Source organism: Lissotriton helveticus, chromosome 4_1 (assembly GCF_964261635.1).
Source record: "Lissotriton helveticus chromosome 4_1, aLisHel1.1, whole genome shotgun sequence".
In the NCBI taxonomy this organism is placed as follows: Eukaryota; Metazoa; Chordata; class Amphibia; order Caudata; family Salamandridae; genus Lissotriton; species Lissotriton helveticus.
The window spans coordinates 1,551,096,709-1,551,119,006 of record NC_136063.1 but is presented as its reverse complement, the minus strand read 5'-3'; the positions used below and the strand labels follow the sequence as shown (position 1 = coordinate 1,551,119,006).

At 44.5% G+C, this 22,298-nt stretch overlaps 1 protein-coding gene across 3 annotated transcripts in view; it reads right to left on the bottom strand.

Moving 5' to 3' along the window:
• Positions 1-22,298, bottom strand: part of ADCY1 (adenylate cyclase 1) — a 1,411,272-nt gene that overhangs the window by 287,859 nt on the left and 1,101,115 nt on the right. For all 3 annotated transcript variants that reach the window (XM_078685844.1, XM_078685845.1, XM_078685846.1), the window contains one exon: positions 2,056-2,145. In XM_078685844.1, the coding sequence (XP_078541970.1) occupies positions 2,056-2,145 (90 nt within the window). The remainder of the gene's footprint in view (positions 1-2,055; positions 2,146-22,298) is intronic.

Genomic DNA, 22,298 nt, shown 5'->3' with positions numbered 1-22,298 from the left:
CGCGGTCCAGGCGTAGACGGGCTTACCTATGGTGCACCTTCGGCACGCAATCGGCGCGCCCGCTGCGCGTGGCCGCTGCGCGTACGCGCGGTCCCTGCCATTTATGGCGAAGTCGGAGGGAGGAGCAGCTGGGAGGCGGGAGCGGGGCGTCGAATGGGGAGCGGGAGACAGGAGAGAGGGCGGGGCCGCAGGAGAGCAGCGGCGGGGAGCAGAAGGGGGGAAATAGCGGGAAAGCGGAGCGGGGGAGAGCGAAGGCAACCCTGGAGATTGGGGCAAGCCTGGCAAGCCTGGAGAGCGAGGACAAGCCTGGAGAGCAGGGGCCCTGAGGAGAGGAGGCAGCAAGAGGGCCAAGCAGGCAGTGGCAGCAGAATCTGGGCACACGGGGGCCGTGCGGTAGTGGAGTGACCGGGTCAAGGGTCACAGCTCACTGCCACGCGGTCCCCGCCATTTATGGCCAAGTGGGAGGGAGGAGCAGCTGGGAGGCGGGAGCGGGGCGGCGAATGGGGAGCGGGAGACAAGAGAGGCATACATTTTCAGGATGTATTTCAGCTTAACTGCCGTGTGCCCACATGCTTCTCAAGTCATTTTGAAAAGCAGGAACCTGGAAATATTCAGACCTGCTATGTTTCACTCGCAGTAATTGGATCGATCAAAAGTGATAGGAAAAAACAAAACAATTTGACTGTTATTATATATTCACTTCCTGTGTACCACATAATTTGCACCTGGAAATGCCTGCTGATTTCACGTTTATTCTTACCTTTTGACCAAATTTTGACTTATTCTGAAGACTGTCCACTCTTTCCATCATGATTGACTAGAAGAAGCCCCAGGAACCCAGGATTGTCCGTTTGGGTTGGGAAGGAGAGGTTCCTGTCCCAGCCGCGGTCGGTAGGGGAGTACCTGCGGGGGCGGTGACGTGGGGAGGGTGGGGGTTAGTAATGTATGGATAATGGAGGTTTCAGGTAAGTAAACATATAAATAAATCAAACGAATTTCGTTGCGTGCTCCTCATTCCCAAATGCAATGCAGTGCGCGCAACGAAATTAGTTTGATTTATTTAAATGTTTACTTACCTGCAAACCTACATTATCCATACATTACTAACCACCACCCTGCCCCTCCCCCTCCCCAAGTCACCGCCCGGCAGGTACTCCCTTACCGACCGTGGCTGTCCTGTCCCCCATATAAGATTCACTGCTTTGGCGCTCTCGTTAACAAAACAAAAAACAGGTGGCTTGCGCTAGAGTAGGGAAAAGTCCCTAAAGTTCAAAATGTGTTTGGACGCCCTCATTTATGTTGAAAAGTTAGCACTATCTGCTGACCTGATGCCACCAATGTGGAGTCCAAGAGACACTTGGAGTCCATCAAAAGCAAACTTACTTCCCTATACAACTTGATGCAACTGTGATATTGCTGTTGAGCGATAACATATATTTTCCTATTGAAATGCATTTCTAATCATAATGCGTATTATCCTGCAGTAGTTATGGTTCGCAGCTGTCTGTGGGATTGACGCATGGTAGTTTCTAAACGTTAACTCGGAAGTTGGTGGATTAATATTGGATTTATATTGCAACTTCATGACAGCTCAATTGCATGATTATTATGCAAGATGTGAGTGGATACATCAACTCCGCATTTAATCACTCCCCGGACTAAACAATTTGATTGTGATGGTGATGTTTTTATTAGTACTTCTTTTCTGTAGTGTTAATCTGAGAATGAGAAATATATGTTAAAAAGAACAATGCATGTACACCATTTGCATAAGATTGTGTGTACCCATGCGATCCATGCTACCAGATGGATTAAAGTCCGGGTCAGAAAGTGTATACATTTTGCATTATAATATAGCCAACAATGACAATCGGTTTGACTCTGTACATGCTTTGATGCCACAAATTATGTATTTAATAATGCCTTAGTTACCCTCATTATAGGAATTCGATGATAATTACATTCCAGCATTTGTTCCTGGTGCTCTAGACATGAAGCAGAATATATCTGGATATCAAGCATAAACGTAAATAAAGTATTCTTTTAAGTACTCACCACACATCCCTGGGCCACAGAGTAAATTAGAATCACAATAAATATACACAAAATTGTACGAATCTGTATTGTCAGGCACCCTGGAAAGCACTGCAAGAAAAAAAAAGTGATTAGATGAGCTTCAATGTGGACTGAAACTACGGGGCATATTATCAAGAAACAGCGTTAACATGATCGCCGCTTTAGCGGCAGAAAACTGCTGCTAAAGCGACGATAATGGGCTTGATAATACGCCCTTGTGAATTCCCATAGAAGCCCATGTTCTGGTGTGAACATGGGCATCTATGGAAATTCTCTACGCCGTAATATCAAGCCCATTATCGCCGATTTAGCAGCAGTTTTCTGCCGCTAAATCGGCGATAATGTTAACCCCGATGCCCCTGCTTCACTCCAGAAATAAGAATAACAGCGTACAGCTTAAATGGTATCTACAAGAGAGGCCCCTCCTTTCAAGTGCAGCAGGAAATGTTAGGATCCCTAAGTTTAGACGTGCTTCCTGGGGCGGCTGAAATTTTGTGACAGGGGCTTCTAAACGTTGGAACTCCCGGTCACTGCATATTAAATCTCAGACCACCTTACTTTTCCTCTGTAAGTCACTGAAAACATGGCTGTTCACCTATTAACTCTGCTCATATGCTCCGATACCCAGTAGCGTCTTGACACCTTTGGGCAACTGTTCGCGCTATATAAAATTATTCAACATAACATAACTTACATTTACAGAACAAATTGCTCATCATTGTTGAGGCTGACCTGGAGCCAACATTGTTGATATTTGCTGTTGTGCGTTTTGCGTTGTGAATAGGAAGGTGACAGAACAGAGCATGTCTTTCCAATTTTAGTTTTACAAGAAAGGATACTTATCATCACATCTGGAAATCCCTAATAGTGCACAAAAGTTTGATATCATTATTAATGAAAATGTTTAAACTACTTTATTTTGTGCATGTGGAAATACCACTTCCAATGTGGAAATTCTGCCAATAGTTTTTTTATCAGAAAAAGGATTGTGGATATTAAGGGTGTATGTGAGAGGAAAATGTCAAATGAGACTGCTAATGCAACTCTTCAAAATGCTGTTCCAGTATAAAGAAACTGTATAGTTTAATCTATTAAAAGGAAGATTAAAGGAGCACTCAGTCGTTTATCTACCTTTTGACTGTGATCTGAGAACCAGAAGGAAAAGAAAAACTGTATTTTTTCCTGCTGTAAATATCTAAAATTATAAAAGGGTGGCTGTGAATAACCAGATCAAACAGTAATTAGCAATTTCTCCCTGGAGCTTCACCTGGACATGTCTGTTGCTTTCCACAGAGCAGTGCTTAATTTGTAAAAAAAGAAGTGCAGGTGCTGAAAGTTTTGCCAAGGAGGCCACAGCTCACTTCTTCCTCCAGCGAGCCCCACTTTCAACACTCACTGCCTCAGTCTCTATCTTCTAATATTGATCTGTTGTCTGTCCCCTAACTCTTTGCTATAAGAGTCTATCCTCTCATCTCTTTAATTGTTTTATTTCATCTTTGTCACACCTGGTGTGTTACCTTATTCCCTGTATTTCTGATTTTCCCTCTATTCATTTTAGCCCAGCCCTCTTTCCTCTTCAATTTTATCCATTGCTCTGCTCTCTCTCTCTCTCTCCTCGATCTTGGCTCTTTACTATCACTCTTCTAGCAGTGATTAGCTGTGTCTCCGTTTTATCATTTGTCTGCTTGTTTTCCTCTGTCCTGTCCTCTACATCCTTTCATTCTATCTTCTTTCTTCTTAATGCTCTCTTCTTCACATCATGGCTGCTTTCTCTTTGTATCTGATTTGCTCTCTATTTTTTCTACTTAGCTCCGCCTTATCTCTCTCCTCTCCTGTTGTTTCTTTCTCCTCTTTACTCCTGCTCTCTATAACACTGTTGCTGCCTGTGACCCCTGTCGTCAACCTGTACATGTCCCTGCTATTTTGAACTTTGTTTTTTCCTGTTGTCTTTCCAAAAGAAGAGGAAGATGACATGCGTTTTACTTTCTTACCTACACCGAGTGCAAAAACAAAATGTACACCAATTGAAAATGCTTTTTTGCATATATTAATCAGTGCAGTATAACTGGGTTTTTTGCAGAACAGGTAGCTGCTCGAGCACAGCAGGTGATGTACTGCTAGTGCTGCCTGTTATTAGTAGGTCCAGGGATGGCGACGGCGTTGGCATCCACTGCTCAGCTTGCTGTGACCCTGCCTGCTACAGCACAGGCATTGTCCCCAGCCGTAATGCTGCCAATGTCTATAAGTATGGTTGTGATGCCTACTGGATGCACGCACGCTCAGAAATTACTATTCTGGGGTGTTGATTCTACAGGTGACGCCATGGCGCACAAAAGTTGTGTTGGGCGGGCCACAGCCGCATCGAGCACGTTGAGGATAGCAGCAATGCAGGGCTGCAGTATATGCTACTATGGCTACACAGCAATTGGAAAGTCCACTCTTACTTTCATGTATTCTTCCTCAAGAGCCCTCACTCTCACGTTCCAAATGCGCTCTCGCAGCTTCCTTGCCTCAACTCCGTCATGAGCCAGCTCGCAGCTACAATTATCCAATGGGAGGCTTAGGCTCAGGCAGTGGCAGGGCGCAGCAGACTCAGGGAATAGAATGCAAGACATAGTTTGTCGATGACTTCTTGGATTTGTGATCGACATGATGACATCATCACTAACATTGTGATACACAATCATGCCTGCCTGGACAGGCCTATGCTGGCCTGCCTATGAACATTTACCAGCCAGTCACTATTCAATGTATGTTATTCTTTTTATTTTGAATTTGAACAATTAATATTGAGACCACTACCTGCAGGGTCAGAAATTGTAGCCCCGTGAAAGAAGTGCAGGTGCTGAGCACCTGAAAGCACCTGCTCATATTAAGCACTGGTACAAAGTAAGCTAAGGTCTAGAAATAACAATAGGGCCAGTAACTCCATATAGGGCCCTCAGTAGTTTTTCAAAAAACGTTTGCAAGAAACACAGGTCACATATCATGTTTTAGTGAAGAGTATGCAATAAAGTGAACAGTTTAATTGAACATTTTTATGTTAAAGTAGCCAGTTTTATCAAACTTTTACCCGTGTTATCCTAGGCTTCCCTATTTCGAACTCTCAGATTAGCACCCTACACCTAAGACGCAAGTGACCTCATCTGTGGAGTTCTGCAAAGGTCCTCCCTGAGTCCAACTCTCTTCAATTCATACATGATCCCACTAGCTGGCACTCTCACAACATCAATGTCCTCTCAGCCAGAAATACAGATCATTCTCTTCCTCACGAACAAGATGCCCAGTACCTGGATCAAGTTCAACGCCTACATAACTGAAATTGCCCACTGGATACAGACCAACAGTCTGAAGCTGAACACTGACAAGAGCAAAATTGTGTTCTTCGTGAAGAGCATTTCACAGTGGGACTCCGTCTGGTGTCATCACCCACCACCAACACCCTCACCAAGATCTCAATTCACAGCAAATTTGGCATGGCTGCCCAAGTCAATGCTGTCACCACCTCAAGCTTTCATACCCTGAAGATGCTGAGGAACAAATGGCTCCCAATCAGCATGTGGAGAATGGTCACGCATGCCCTTGTCATATGCAAGCTTGTCTATGGGAACACTCTCTATGCCGGAATAAACCACAAACTCCCTAACGGCTGCAGAATATTCAAAACTTGCCAGCCAGAATAACTCAACCTCCCATACCGCACTCATATCACAGCACACCTGAAAGAGCTCCTCTGACTCCTCGTACACAAACAAGCACAATTCAAATTCCTCATCCACACTTTCATGACAACACAAAGCAGTACCTCAAGAATCACATCTACTTTCACAATACTTCCAAACACCTCAACACATCAAGACCTTTACTTATACATAACCCACACATGTGGAAAACCAGACCCGTCGTTCGAGCCCTCTCCTACATTGCCCCTAGTGTCAAACGACTCGTCACTACACATAGGAGCTGCCCTCTCACTTCCTGAATGCTGCAAGAAGCTGCAGACCTGCCTTTAAGAGTAGTGCCACTAGGCCACAGGTTTGGATGGACTAAAACTTGCTAGGCACTAGGATATCCTCTGAGTGATAGTGCGCTCTACAAATCTGCATAACAAAACATAACACAACTGAATATAACAGACTGATCGTCCATTGTTACACTTGCCTTTCAGGGTAGTGACCCAGAGCAGTTCAAGGCAATTAACAGACCTATTTACAAAGGTAAATCTGCATGTGTAGATTTACTAGTAGTACATTTACTCTTACACTTTTGAGTAACTTTACTCCTTTGAGCTATTCACTTCAAATATAGGTTACTCAAAAGTGTAGGCTTATATATCTCAGCTCCATTAAACAGAGGATGGAGCCTAATGTCTAAGTGTAAAATTCCTAAAGACAAAAAGGAGCAGTAGTAAGTCCAGCACCACACATTGTCAACCACTTGTACTCCAGCACCCGCCAATGGCAAACAGTGGGTGTAGGATTTTTTTTGAAAGCACATAGGAAATAATGCTATAATAAATTAAATTATTCAAAATAAGTATAATTAAATGTAGGAAATTGCCTCTTTTTGCATGGTTAGCAGGAGGCTTCAAAGGCAGTGTCACCTTTAAAATCCATCCCGGGAATCCCAGTATAGTGGAGGAGGCCAAGCCCCCGTTCCTGCTCCACCTTTGGCAAGAGGAAAGGTGTGAAAATAAGTTCGATGAGGAGGAGTGTCCTCCCTCAGCCTGAACCACCCCTAGGGTGGGGCAGTTGAGGTGAACCCCTCTCCTGAAAATCCACCATCTTGAAATGGTGAGACAAAACCTCCCCTCCAATCAGGCCAGGGTAGTACCCCTTCCCACTAGAAGTTGTCACTAGCTAGTGTAGACACTCTAAAGGTAAGTAGCCCAATTGTTACTACTTGTCTCCCCTTGCAACACCCCTAAATTCAGTGTTTAAGGTGGCACCCCAAGACCTGAACCTTGGATTCCACAGACCTAAGAGAAGAGAAAGAAAGAAGGCCTGCTGCTGATACAGGAACTGCACCCTACTGCAGAATAAATGGACAACAAAACCTGACAACTGCAAAAGGACTCAACAACTGTAGCCTGCAGTCCCTATCTGAAACATTTACATCCTCAAAGAACCCCGGAGCCCTGCCAGCCTTCGCCAATTCCCTGGGACCTCCCTTTGGGCTAGTTGAATTAGTCCCCTACATGCCAACGGTAAAGACCTCCATGAGGTGAAGACCGGCACGGACCAGGTCAATGCGATTCACCTCACCAACCAAAAGTTCCAGCAGCCAATGCTTGTTGGTTAGTGCATAATAACATATATCACTTTTTTAGTGTACTTGTGGTTCTTTTTGTTAATGCATCTTTAAAAATGTTAATTTAGTACATGAAGATTGATTAAATATTTGAATCAATCACAATTTGTTTGCATGCACTGGCACATTTGGTTGGAGGTGCATGGGCATAATATCAATGCCCTAACTTGTGTAGCTGGCCCTAAAATTGGAATTTTTGGTTGCAAGATAGCGACTGCCCCCAAACTGTCTGGTTGCGGATCACCCTATATTTTAATTTGTGACTTTGCCAGCGGCTGGTTGCTGAACCTTTACAAGCACCCTTACAAGCAGGCATTAGGCCGGACTGGGCACTCCTATAAGACTTGGAGAATCATTTGACCATTTTGCGGCTGTTCTCTGCAGTTTTTTCCCTCGTCCCCGACCCGTCATCTTGTCCATTCCCTCGTCTTTTTACCCTTTTCCCTCTTTTTACCCTTGAGGATCCTCAAATGTTTCTTCCCCTCTCTGTTTTGCCTTTTCTCCATACCCTCGTATCCCTCCCACCCTCCCTTGGTGTTGTGACTACTTCCCCCCTCCTACCTCACTTAATGGAACTCTGCCTGAGGCAATCTACTATGTTTGTATATTTATGTATATAGGGATAACTCTAATCACTAGTATAGGCAGTAGACCTTTGTACCATCTACCATTCCTAGGTGAATCTTAGAGTATATCCATTCATATCCCTTCCCTATGTATATAGAGATAACTCTAATCACTAGTATATGAAGTAGACCTTTGTACTATCTACCATTCCTATGTGACTCTTAGAGTATATCCATTTGTATTTCCTCCTTATGTGACTTTACATCTTGTACATTTGCATTTTTTTTCTGTTTGTATCCTTTAAGTAACGCATGTAATCTAAAGTCCTTATGTTTCTAAACTGGTTCTTATGTAAAGCGCTCTGACGCCTTCCGGTAAAGTTCGCGCTATATAAAATTGCATAAATAAATAAATAAATAACAAGAGGCACATTTGATTTGACAATACTTGCTACGGGGATTACCCTACGTATCGTTTGTATAGTAAAATACCGCGTCATTTCTTGAAAGGAGTTATCCTGAAAATTAAACAATGAGTGACAATGTTTTTAAAGGGAAATCTAATGGGTTAACTTTTATTATGCTATGCAGCCTCATGGTATTCTAATATTTACCTTTACAAAATCACGCACACAAAAAACCGGCCTAGCATTAGAAACGAAATCAGCAGATGCTTGTTTTAGATGACCTAAGCCTGACATCTAGTGGCCATTGTTTAGCGAAACACTTTCAGTGAGAATGGTTTCAATAAATATCACTTTTAAATTATTGCTATTTACAGTTACAGGTAATCGGTGAGGCACTGACAACAGACGCATCTTGAGGGTAAACGTACGTCTACGTGGTGGTGAAGTTAGTAGACATCAATACAAATGAATTTATAGGATTGAGATTCTCAACATCACATCATGATTGTTAGCTTTTTTGGACCAGGAAATTGCCCTTAGGTATTTATTCCCACTGGCCTTAATGCAATCACTTATGATGTTTGTGTACACCCTGAGGATCCCTGATTTGAAACGTGGTTGATGCACAGGGGAATAGTGGCATGTGTATTTTTAGTGCTTGAAATTCCAGCATATGACGGAAGACACTCTGCGAATGTAAGTCATTGGTTTAAAAATGTGTTACAAATAGTATAAAGTAGGCTGCGCAAACACATAGAAGATAGACTGCCGCAAAATTGTGCAAGTGCAAAAAGAACTATTGATGGACAAAATGTAGAACAATGTCATACATTCACCCCAGTACAGAGATCTGGACCTAAATCCATTGTTTTTTTTGCTCCCCATGCCATTACAGTTTGAACATATGCAAATCAGTCTTGACCCTGTGCCTCATGGGAACAGTCCATCCCAAACTGCCAAGCCAGGTCCTCCCTGGACTGGAAACAAGCATCCTAGGACCGGTTTCGGGCTTTCAGCCCTCATAAGCCAGGATAGCTCGATTCCAGTGGCATAGAGAGCACGGGACTCACGTCTGAGCATACCCGTCCCACTCGGGGTGACAAATGCATAAAGAACTGTTGATGGACAGAATGCAGAACAATGTCATACATTCACCCCAGTACAGAGATCTGGGCCTAGCTAACCTGGCTGATGGTGGCTGATTAGCCAGAAACTGGTCCTAGGATGCTTGTTTCCGGTCAAGCGTCAGGCACGGCGCGTGCCAGGCGTTATACTGGGGCGGTGATGTCAGGCAGGGGAGGGTCAGGGTGGGGGGTTGTAAAATGCGGGATATGGACCATTAGAGGTAAGTACCGATCAAAATAAATAAAACGAATTTCGTTGCCCACGCTGCATCGTCAAATGAGATGCAGCGTGGGCAACGAAATTTGTTTTATTTATTTTTATCGGTACTTACCTCTAATGGTCCATATCCCACATTTTACAACCCCCCACCCTGACCCTCCCCTGCCTGACGTCACCGCTCCAGTACAACGCCCGGCGCGGGCCGTGCCTGTCCAGCGTAGACATGGCTTGGCAGTTCGGACTGGACTGTTCCCATGAGGCACAGGTCAGACTGATTTGCATATGGCCATGTCTGATGAGATCAGTTGACTGGGGGGTGATTGCTTGCAATGTTCAACACTCCGTCCATCACACCCTTTGGTTTTGCTTTGTTTGCCCTAAGTTGGCAGAGTATGCCCTGACGTGGGTCCCTTGCTCACTTTGCCACTGGATTCAAGCTAACCTGGCTGATGACGGCTGATTAGCCAGAAACTGGTCCCAGGATGCTTGTTTCCGGTCCAGGGAAGACATGGCTTGGCAGTTCGGGCTGGAGGGTGAGTGCTTGCAATGTTCAACACTCCGTCCATCATCTCCTTTGGTTTTGCAAAATTGTGCAAAGCAATTCAATAAAAAGTTATATTTTTTAGAAATACATAATCAGACTGTATGTAGCGCACATCTTTCTTCATAGGTTTCTATTTAAAGAATGCATTCCAGGACTGTTGAAACCCAGTACCTCTAAAAACAATAACTCTGTCATTACGCTTCAGATTATTCTATGAATTAAAGTCCATACTGCCTCCCAAGCAATCTTTAGACATTTACATTTCTTTAAAGTAGGAAACATACTGGAGTAAAAGTTTCTATTTTTCTTTAGCTGTCTGTACCCTATCTTAATTCACAAAACTGGAGACCCTTTCCATCCAGTTCAAGCTTAGGCAACTCAAGGTCGGCATTAACCATATAGGAACGATTGATTTTTTTTTACGTGTTGAAAGTATTTTGGTACATGAACATTGCACTACTTAAAAATGCCTTATTTTACACCTATTTTTGACAAAACAGGACAATTTATAATAAGATAGTGGAAATGTTTCAGAAAGATTGATATGATTCAATTTGACTTTCTCCAGTCCTACTCCTGACTTTCTTTTAGAATTGGTCCCTTTTTTTTAGGGAATGTTGATTTTCTCATTGATTTGACTATAGAGATCATCACATCTCAAATTGAATCGTTGTTTTCTGCTAGTAATGCTGCGTGCCATTGACTTTAACAATGATGAATTAAGATTTTATTACAAAATTGTAACATAATTGTCGAGCAGTCCCAGATTTTTATACCAATGTTCAATCACTTATGGGTCCCAGAGTAGCGTGCTACTCCCCAAAAAAGCGCTTCAACACCTCATCAGAGGTAAGCAAGCATTATATAAATGCAAAACATTTTCCCTCTTCTATACATCCGCTACCTTTCCCTATTCAACTGAATAACACATCCACCTCTCAAGCTACTTTCATATTTCACCATATTTATTTTCAATACTATTCCTTTATGGGTTCTGGAGTAGCGCGCTACTCACCAATAAAGTGCTTCAACACCCCACCAGGGTTACAAGCACTATATAAATGCAAACCTTTTCCTTTTTCTACCCCCCAACATTTCTCAATCCAAATAACTGACTAACATATCCACCACTTAAATTACTTTCATATTTCACTATACCAATTAAACTAATCCTTATGGGTTCTAGAGTAGCGTGCTACTCACCAAAAAAAGTGGTCAAAACCCCATTAGGGGTAGCAATCGCTATATAAATACAAACCTCTTTCCCTTTAATATCCTGTTGCTACCCATCTCTATCCAAATAACTGAATCACATATCCACCACTCAAATTACTTCATATTTCACTATAGTAATTTTCAACACTAATCCTTTATGGGTTCCGGAGTAACATGCTACTCGCCAGAAAAGCACTTCAACACCCCTTCAGGGGTAACAAGCACTATATGAATGCAAACCTTTTTTCCCTTCTATCCCTCCACTAGCCTTCTCACTCCAAGTAACTGACTAATATCCACCACTCAAATTACTTTCATGTTTCACCATACTAATTCCCCACTAATCCTTTATGGGTTTCCAGAGTAGGCGCTTCAACTCCCCATTAGGGGTAACAAGCTATATATCAATACAATCCTTGTGACATATTGTCGGCATCTAGCTTTTATAAAGAAAAAGGTCAGTGTATTCTTTAAACACCTTTAAAATGGAAGTGGGCAAAACCTGAATAAGGTCAACGACAGCTCCTCCATTGGGGGGGGGGGGGAGGTGTCGCCCCACTGCTGTCTCGCAGTGCGAGAAGCAGAAACATAAAATGGTAAAACTGCTATTTTATGTTTCTGCCTCTCGCACTGCGAGAAAGCAGAAGTGCCTGGTTGGGGGCAGGCGGGTGGGCGGTCCTGCTCGAGGGCAGGAGGGGAGTGACTTGCCCACTGTTGTGGGCCCTGACTGTCTGGTTGGCCCTCTGGGGCCGACCAAATCAGTCATGCGCACTCTCCCTTTTTCTCTATGTAGGCTTTATGCAGCCTATATAGAGAAAATGGCCTTCCTACAGGCTCTTGGCTGGGCACCATCCGCATGATTTGGCTTAGGGGAGGGGAATGAGGCTGCCGGTGGGAAACGCTGACCAGGATATGAGCATCAGGAAAACGCGGGACCCGGGGCTGGCCAGGAGTTGAGGCAGCACCCCATGACCCGGGGGAAGGTATGTTTTTTACCGCCCGCTCCCCTCAAACCTGCACGACCCCCCTACCCACCCTCATGCCAGTTGCAACTGCTCACAGCTTGGAATATCCGTTCCAGAACGTCCTTAATGCCCCGCAGGACCAAAACATATCAGTCAATCACCTTCTAAACTACATTTAAGATATTCCTTGGCTATGACATTTTTTTCAAATATGTGGCACGTGATATACCATCTAAAACAATAATGCGATGGAAATTCGCCCCCTCAAACTAGATTAGCTAAATCCAAAATATATTTCCCATTGCCAATTCGCTATCACACCCTGGTGCGTTGTTGTCATTTTGATCTCATTTCGCTAACGGTGACGCTGGATTTTGGGCAGAGTTATTTATCCTAAAAGTTGAAGGGTAAATTAATTCTTTCCTCAGTTAACATTTTTTTTTTTACTACATTTCTCAAGGAATACATTTCTTGGCTCTGCAATTCACGTACACTTGAATATCTATGAACACTTAAAGAAGGATTATAATGACTGTGAGCTAGGTTCCCAGGGGAAGAGATTTTGATAATCTTTTACTAAAGAGCTATCTAAATGACCCCTATTTTCCTTGTTGCTAGATCAGACCAATTGCGGCAAGTCCCTTAAGTCAAACTTTGTGGTAGATATCCACAACAATGCAAAAGGTGTTTCTGCATGAGTCAAAGGGATTTCATACTTAATAAACATATTCTGTCTCATAGGGCAGGGATAGTTCAGACTTACAGCTCACTTTTCTCGGGTCTTTAAGTGTTTTGATACTCCAAGTCGGATCTTGAATGTCATAGTTGTTAAGCATAATTGTTCAAATAGAATTGTCAAAATTAGAATTGCCAATAAAGAGGCGGCACACCTGTAGTATCAATGGTGTCGTATAAATACATGCAACGTTCTGGAAAGCCCAGACTACCCTTATCTTTTTTCATTGTAAAATGTTCAATTACTCTTGCAGAAGTTTCTGGCTCCAAACAAAGGACAACAGGTCCCGCTCCAATTTCTCATAAAAAGAGGAATGTATATTACAGGAGATGACCAGAAAATAAAATAGAAATAAGGGTAAAATAAACATTTTCATTAGGGCTACACAATCAATAACTTGATAGTGGAAGGCTCTTCCATACCTTAAGAAGGTTAAGAGTGTTTCTCATCACAAGGATATCGTTGTTAAAGAATACATTGCCTGGTTGTTCTGTATAATGCACACTTGAATACTTTTTTGGGCCTGTTCTGTAATTCTCTTTAATAAATTGTGGGATGATGTCTAAGGTGCTTTTGAATAGTTAGTACTCCATCTTTGTTTTATTTATTGTATCATCTCTGAGCACATTATGGTCCATATTTACTAAGGGCTTGCATTGCTCGTGTGGAAAGCCACCATGCTTGGCTCTGAGTGGCTTTGTAAATACAAAGTAAGTCAAGACAGCACATATTGTTGCTTTGAATAACCATGCGGCAGGGAGGTGTTCCACAGGTGGGGTGTTGGTGTTCCAGCGCATCCACCCATGGTTTCTGACGCAATCCCAGATTTGCTAAAGACAGTAAACCTGTGTTTGTGAAAAAATGCTGCACCTACCTGACGGAGGAGTAAGGTGGAGAAATAAAGATATTTCTTCTTTCTATGCGTGCTGCATTCTGCAGCACACATAGAATGAGGAAAATGCCTCAAACAATTGTGTCCACAAGTGAGTCAGCACTACGAGAAAGATGAAACGCATCATATCTTAATAGATATGGCGCATTTCTGCTGTCTTCCTTTCACGCAACACAGCACAACAAGTTGTCTCGCAGCCTTGCATGAAATATTAGTAAATATACCCCTATATATTTTAACTGCTTGAAGGGCTGACTTGAACGTGTTTAAGCTTTGAATTAAATATAGCCATACACATCTGCATTAACTTTTATCCTAGAAATTCCTGGGAATGAAGCAGCGATGGAGCTGTTCTGACTTACATTCTGGGCCAACACTGTTGGCCAAAGAATAAGAGGCAAAGTCTCAATCACTAATTGTTATTCTATATTATTTATGGACAGTTTACTCCGCCACTGTATTTTATCTCACCAGATCACTAGTGTGCAACATAAAGAACATTTGCTCATGCAATGCAAGTTAAAACACTCGTAGGGAGCACAGAGGCTGATGCCCAGAACTTGGGTCTTCGAATGATGTGTTTCATTGATTGAGCTGATATTAGTCTGTTCCTTGAAAATCCTAGTCAGCCAGTTGCAAATTGGGCAAATAAGCTTCAGTGCCGTAGCAAGGTCAGATGGTACCCAGTGCGGAAAATTTCTTGTCACCCCCCCCCACACTAAATATTGAATATACGTTTTTCCAAAAAGTGTTGTGAGTCCCCCCCCCCCCCAATTTTCTTTTATTTTAAAAACAAATATTTTTGCCATTCTATCACCCCGCTCAGTGATGACACCCGGGGAAGCCCGCACCCACCGCACCCCCCTTCCTACGCCCCTGATGGACTTTTATGAAATCTGTTTTAATTCCCGGCTGGTAAAACTTGGGAAGTGTAAATCCAGTGGCAATAAATAGACATAATTAGAAACCAGTTCAAATGTGCAACTAAACTATTCGATGCAGTAGTTCATTAGTTGTCCCAAACTCACACTCTAAAAAGTGAGTCCAGTAGAAACCATCTGTAACAGTTCAGTTTGTTTTTCCTAGTGCTGTCGACAAGTGTTTAAGACAGCAATTTTAGTGAATAGTCTAGTTGAGCAGTTAGAGTTAGCAAGTGGTTTGCATATGTTGTGTTGTGTTGGATCTGCATATGTTGTGTGGGATTCTTTTTTTTTCTACATTAACTATAAAAGGTCTATAGGTGGCCAGCACGGAAAATTCTATTGGTTAATGTGCATGTGACGTTTGTGAGACCACCTAAGACTGATAAGGACCAAAAACACTCAATAATGATTTTTTTTTTTTAATAATTACTTCCGTAGTGAGATAATTAAGCCCACCCAAACTTTTTCTTCATCTTTGTCCCCCCCTGTGTTGTCTGTTAAGATGCAAATGTGGCATTTAACTGGCGTTCTGCATTGTGTGACTAGGCTGGAGTTAGAAGAGCAAGTTAACCATGTCCTAATATGTTTTACGAAGTGTGTTTAACTGAAATGGGAATTAAATAAAAGTCGAACATTTTAACATATCCAAATTGTGGCAGTCTATATTTTTTACTTAAAAATATAGACTGCCTGGTACAGTACCATGCAATGTTTATGTCCAAAGTACCACGTATTTAAGATTTCTCGAATGTTTGGTTTTCTTATGGGATGCCTTAACTGTTCTGTCTACTTTGATAGATATCTAAATTAGAAACTTTAACACAGCATAAATAGAATGGGTCTGGGAGAGGTAGTACAGGAACCTTTGGCATTGTTGTACATATGGCACTTGTACTTCCTTCATCGTGTACAGCAGCCTACAACATCTAAGCAGAATCTGGAACCTGAAGCGAGGTGGGAAGAAGAACGTGCGTGTCACGCTAACAAGGCCTTCGTTTTACACATGACCTAACACAAAAGCGTTGTGACTCACATGACGAGGTCGTATATTTATCACCAATGGCACAGTTCCCTTTGAGAGCCCTTGGTATATGAAATGTCAGTGCCCGGATGTAAGCATTGCTTGTTACAAGGGAGGTACCATGGCGAGTGTCAGCCTGGTTTGGCAGTTAAGTAAAGCCAGGCAGGGGAAACCAATTGATTTTTGGCAGTTAGCCGGAGCGGGGTTTCAGTTCAAAAGGTTCCCATGTGCCTTGTATGCAGTACAATTGATATACCTTTGCAGGAACATGCAGTTTGTGTGCATCACCGCTAGTGGGTATTAATTTAAGTCTGATTGTACCCCACCTTAGCAGTGCTTTCTTACAGAACACTGCGCTGAGTGCACTGACATGTTCACCCTCACCTGCAGTGTCTTCATGTGCTATGTACGCGGTGGTTGTGTGGCCAGAGGAGTGGCTGGTGTGCAAATGGTCAGCGTGTGCCAACTGGTGAATGAAGCAGCAATGCCCGAGTTTAATGGGAGGTCAGTAAATAAAAAGTTTATTAGGGTGCAGTGACTGTATTAGGACGTGTGTTGTTTCCGTGTGTGGCAACCCCACCAGTAAAAATAATAACAAGGGAACCCTTTGCTGATACATGCAAGCATTTTTCACCTAGAGTACTTCTTGAAATGCATTCATATTTTCTGTGATTTTTTTTAAAATGGCGTTTCTTGCATGAAAACAGAAAATTAATTTAAGGAAATAGGGTCATCATATTGATGTACAGCACTGTACAGCCAATGAATGTATTTATTGTATAGTTAAAACCATTACAAGTGTATCAGTGTGTTCAAAAGTTTATATGGGCAAATGATAGCATAAGCATACGCAAAGATTGTCCTCTGAAGCTCATAAAAATTGGCAATTTTTAAATGATACATAATTCAATCATATTGCTTTATTAACCTTCCTGCTTTCTCAAATTTGCTTGAAAAGGCACCATTTGTCCACTCTTTTTTCAAAAACAATTCGGGAGGAGAAACCCCCCCGAACCCCCATAGGTTGTTCGGGCATGCTCGCTATGCTCACGTGCCGCACTACAGTACAACAATAATTTTATGCTCACCACCTTCAAATGTCACCAGCCACCCCTGAATAATGTGCTTTTGTGTAAGTACGCAAATGTTTGGTAAAATTATGCCACATTACCCTTAATTATGCAAAGTTCATCAGCATCAGGTGGCACTATAGCTTAGCATTAAATGCATGCTCACAGCCATTTTAGAAGCAAGGGCTCATTTTGAACTTAAAAAGCACCCCAAACAGCAGTCGATTGTGTTCTGGTCATTATTAATGTTGTAACTATGCGTTGATCCTATAAATTTACCTATGAAATATATGTAATTACGCATTGTGGTGTAATAGTATAATTTCACAAATTTAGCAAAACATGGGTAATGTAAAATTACTGAAATTATGCAAGGTTATGCCAGCGTCTATTTTGGTGGTATGTATGTATGTATGTATAGGCATTTATATAGCGCACTACTTACCCGGAGGGTCCCAAGGCGCTTCGACCGCTGCGAAACCCTTCCTGGCTTCCCTGAGAGATGGTCCCTTAATGGGTATCTCCAGGGTGAGACCAGGCATCCCCGGCGGTTGGTGGGGCCGTTAGTGAAGATGAGGCAAGCTAATGCCCAGAGTTGCCGAGTGTGATCGCTGATCAGAGTGGGCATCGAGGCGAGAGAATTATCGAGTCCGCTGACCCTGGTCCAGAAACCTGCCGCGCCGGGATTCGAACCCTGGTCCCGGGCCGTCCTCTGCTCTCGGGTCTGCCGCCTCTAACCAGTGAGCCACACTACTTCACACTATAATATAGTATAAAGTAGTTTCTCCGTGCTCCACTCTCAATCAAATTATATATTGCAGATCTTCTTAAGAAATTAGCTCAAGCTACTTGCATTCCATCCAGTATGGGATCTGAAATACCATCCTCTGTTTTATGAGGGTGACGTGGTACTCTTCAGTCGCTCTTTGATAAATTTGCAGTGCCTACTTGACCAGTGTCATGAAATAGCGTGTATATATCCTTAATCTTAACCATACCAAGGGGAAAATTAAGACCTTGCTGTAGTGGGTAGGCCCCAATAAATTGGCATTTTACCAACCACAACATGATTGTGCTCCCCCACCTCATTTATAGGTGGGGGAGCACCAGCATTATGCCAATGGAGCCTCGATTGGCTCTGGGGGTGTAAATCTTTGACCTTGTGTCCCATCCACCACAGGGCCATCTGATCATAGTGACAGTCACCCCTTTCTATTTAGAGCAGGGCAATTGTCACCAGATTTCACACACATGAAATGCATGGTTGTCCCAGAGAGGGAAATCTAATACTAGCTCTATGCACAGAGATAAAACACCCAGTGTGGCAGGGCCATGGATAGTTTTTTCACACAAACACATTTGTGTTATGGGACTTCATTTACGTAAACCTATAGAAATGTTGAGCACGTTGAAAAAGACATGCCACTTGCTCAGCATCTGGCTAAGCGTACACTGGACCCAGTGGCTTCACTGTAGGTCTAATGATCCCCAGGAGACCGATAGTTGGTCCGCCACCAGGGGGTAGAGGCCGCAGCCTCTGCAAAACTGGCAGCCCAGATAGCCACTGCTGTCTTGGAAGCCCAGTGGGCTGTCCAGAACTGACAAAACTATTAATCTGGCTAAAATTAATGTGACAATTTCTCTTCCTTCAATTGCTAGATACTGCATGCATGAGGCACGGCCTTAATATATTACCTACAAAGTAGTAATCTGGTGGGTTTTTGTGGAAATAATTCTTGTGCTTATGGAAATCAATTCCCACTCAGGCATCCTATCAGATTATATCTCACACTGTGCTCAGTCGAAGCTATGGTGTTCTATAGTTTGGTGCAATGTTTATCTGAGGTGAGACACGCTCCCACCCAGAAATGATTACAGAGTCTGTATTTTATGATTTGTGTGCTTGCTGATGACCTTAAATGGGTGAATAAATATTCTCATGAGGCTACTTCGGAGGATAAAAATGCAAGTAAATCATAGTTCAAATGTGAGGAAAAAACCCATTATCAGCTGTTCTTGAAACAGGACTGTTGGAAAATGAGGCAGCATCTGTGAGGCCTGCACAAATAACATGACTACGTTTATCCTTCACTGGGAACCAAACACCCAATTGTAGGGCCTGACTCTCAGAGGGTAGCGTTGCAGAGCAGTCTGAAGCTTACTCAAGGGAGGTGGTGTGGGCTAGTAATCGCTATTTGCCGGTACGCAGAAATAACACTCAATAATTGATTGTCCAGTCTGTACTTTGCTTTATGAAAGTAAGAGTAGATTTATTTAACACACACACTACTCAATACTATGCACCAATTTACAACTATACATAAGCAGTTGGAATTACTTTGTGACATTGCATAACATCTCCACGCCTCCCGCGGGGGGTGGGGTCTAGTACCACCACTTCCATGTATGCACATCATCTTGCCCTCAATGCAGTAAGTAAACATAACCTGGAGCGAAGGTCCTAGGCACTGGCACCATCCCAGTGGCGACCCACCCCATCATCTCAACAAGCATTTAAAATAGGTAACCCTGCCTTAGTGACACAAAACCCTGAATGAGCATTTCCTACTGACCATGAGGTATACACCTCTACGTCTCAAGGGCTAGCAGTCTGGGTTCTTCACCTAAGCGCAGCAGCAAGAATACATGATTAAGAATCACCTTAGGATGACAGTACTCATCACATTTGTGGGTCATTAGAATGCATTGCAATTACAGCCCCTAAAGGCATCACAGATGAAATCACAGGATTACGCATATACAGCCAAACACCCTAGCAGGAATGTCTGACAACATAACCCCACTTTGCTTATGACATCACCTTACACAGGCACTTCATATTACACATGTGACCTTCAGTCCCTCTAAAATAAATAACATTAGTAAATGCACTACAAGTGCAATTAAACCTCTTCTCCTCCGGGAGATACCTTTCTTCAGACATCCCCAACTCAGCCTTTCACTACTTGATGCACTTCTCAACCCTCCTCCAGCTGTAGAACGAAGTTCCAGCCCAAGTGGAGTTAAAATGCTAGCTGAGCCCTGGAGGGGTTATTCTTTTCAAGTCCCCATGTGACCTAGGGAGAGACTTCTCTTCATGCTGGGGGGGAGACTGTGCTTCTTCAGCAGTTCCCCCAGTGGGTCTTTCACAAATGAGGGTGACCCCCCTCGTCTGGGGGCCACCAAGCACCAGAAACTATGATTTCTCCATGCCTTGCAAGGCATTATGGGGCGCTTCAATCTCCATTCTGTGAATATTATAACAGCGGCTCTTTCGCTGCTTCGGGGAGAGCCACGACATGGGCCTCCAGCCGTTTCTTCTTATTGGTGTGGGGCCCGGTCCCATCCAGACTCCCGGGTGAGGGCGTGTGGCTCGGGGAGCCCACCCCCGGCCGCTCTTGCCTACTTTCAGGGGCCAGGTCCCACCCGGGCTCCTTGTTGCAGTCTTGGTGGAGAACCACCCAAGGAGCCCATCCCCAGTAGTTCCCGCCGGCTCCCTGCCCAGCCAGCACCCTCACGTGCTGCCGCGGGAACCGGCACTCTGCTCCGGCGGGGGGACCCGGAGACTGCTGCTGGCCCAGCGAGGCCTCGGGGGAGTGTGACGGCACTCCCTCCTCCTTCAAGCTGCGCACGGAGCCATCTTCATGGGGAGCGCGACGGCACTCCCTGACTTGTCTTCCTCCTCTTCGGAGCCTGGGATGGGGTCCCGGGCCCCTGGACCACCTTCACGGGGGGATGCAACGGCGTCCCCACTCCACTTCCGCTTTCTCGTCGGGGGCCAGGGTGGGCTCCTGGTGCCCCCGGTCATCACCGGGGCCCTGAGTTGGGGTCCCGGGCCCCTGCATAATTTAAAGGGAGCGCGACGGCGCTCCCCGGCTTTAAGTGGGACCCAAGGGGGGATGCGCGACGACACGACTCCCCTCTACCTCCACACCATTTTCACGTGGAGCGCGACAGCGCTCCCTGGCTTTGTCGGGGCCTGGAGTTGGGATCCCGGCCCCTCTCCCTATGACCAGGGGGCGCGATGGTGCTACCCCTGCCTAAGGTTTTGGCGGGGGCCAGGGTGGGCTCTAGGCACCCCGCAGGGCATTTTTCACGGGGAGCGTGATGGGGCTTCCCGACTTTTCTTCTTTGGGGGGCAGCCCCTGGGACCTGACCCACCCCGGGGGCATTCTCTGAACCGGCGGCGAGCCCCATGCACTTCGTCTTCTGTTGGCTACAGGTCAAAGGTCACTCACCCTCTGGGAGGCATATCACAGCCCCCAGGGGTCTGATATTCCTGCTTGTGGCCTCTTCTTGCTCCTGGTGGTGCCCCCCAGCCACTGTGAGCCCTCTCCTTTGCCCTCTGGGTCTCTGAGAGGGGGAGTCAGCAGGGAGCTGTCTTCACTGGTGCCCTGCACCAGCCTTTTGCCTGCTCTCCTCCTGGGCCTCTCTTCTTCCTGTGCAGAGGCCCCTGCCCAGGCCTCTCCGTTGGTTCAAGATGGCGTCCTCCAGGGTCTCTGGCCACATGGTCTCTGAAAAAGCCCCTTCCCCCTCGCTGCCTTCCCTCCTTGCTGCAGCCTGGTGCCTGGCACCCAGTGATAGCTGCTGATGGATGAGCCTGTAGCCCCACCCATCTTCTCTTTGTGGAGAGGAGATCTTCGCTCTGGGAAGAAATGTCATCCTTCCAGGCTACTGAGGTCAGCTTCCAGCCAGGGCCTGGTTATGGCTGGCTCAAAGAAATATGACAGTTCTGGATGACCCAAAAGCAGTACAAATATGACTTTGGAGTCTACAGAATACTTCTTTTCACACCGTTGCAGTGGACTTTAGTGCGTGTCTGGAATTTCTAGGCCTTAGGAAAGTAAAACTAGCATATGTGCTCTCTATCCCCATAAGAGAATAATGGAATACACACTGTAAAGCACACTGACTTTCCCTGGCACGTTTCTTCCCACTGTATAAATATATTCCATGTCACCAACCCATTCTGCATTAGTCCTGCCACACCAGTCTATCTGCCCTGCTCCTTGGCTGCGCCCTCTAGGATTCTTCCCTGTGTAGCCCCTACACATGTGCACATGCATCCATGCATGTACACATGTGTCTGCATGTAACCAGCCCGGTGTCCCTTACTCCAGCTGCTGCGCATGGGCCTGTTCAAGCCAAGGGGACACCAGTAAAAATCCCCATGCAGTCTCTTTCATTGTGAGTTCACTGTGGGTGAGTCCCAACTTATGAGGCCGTCCC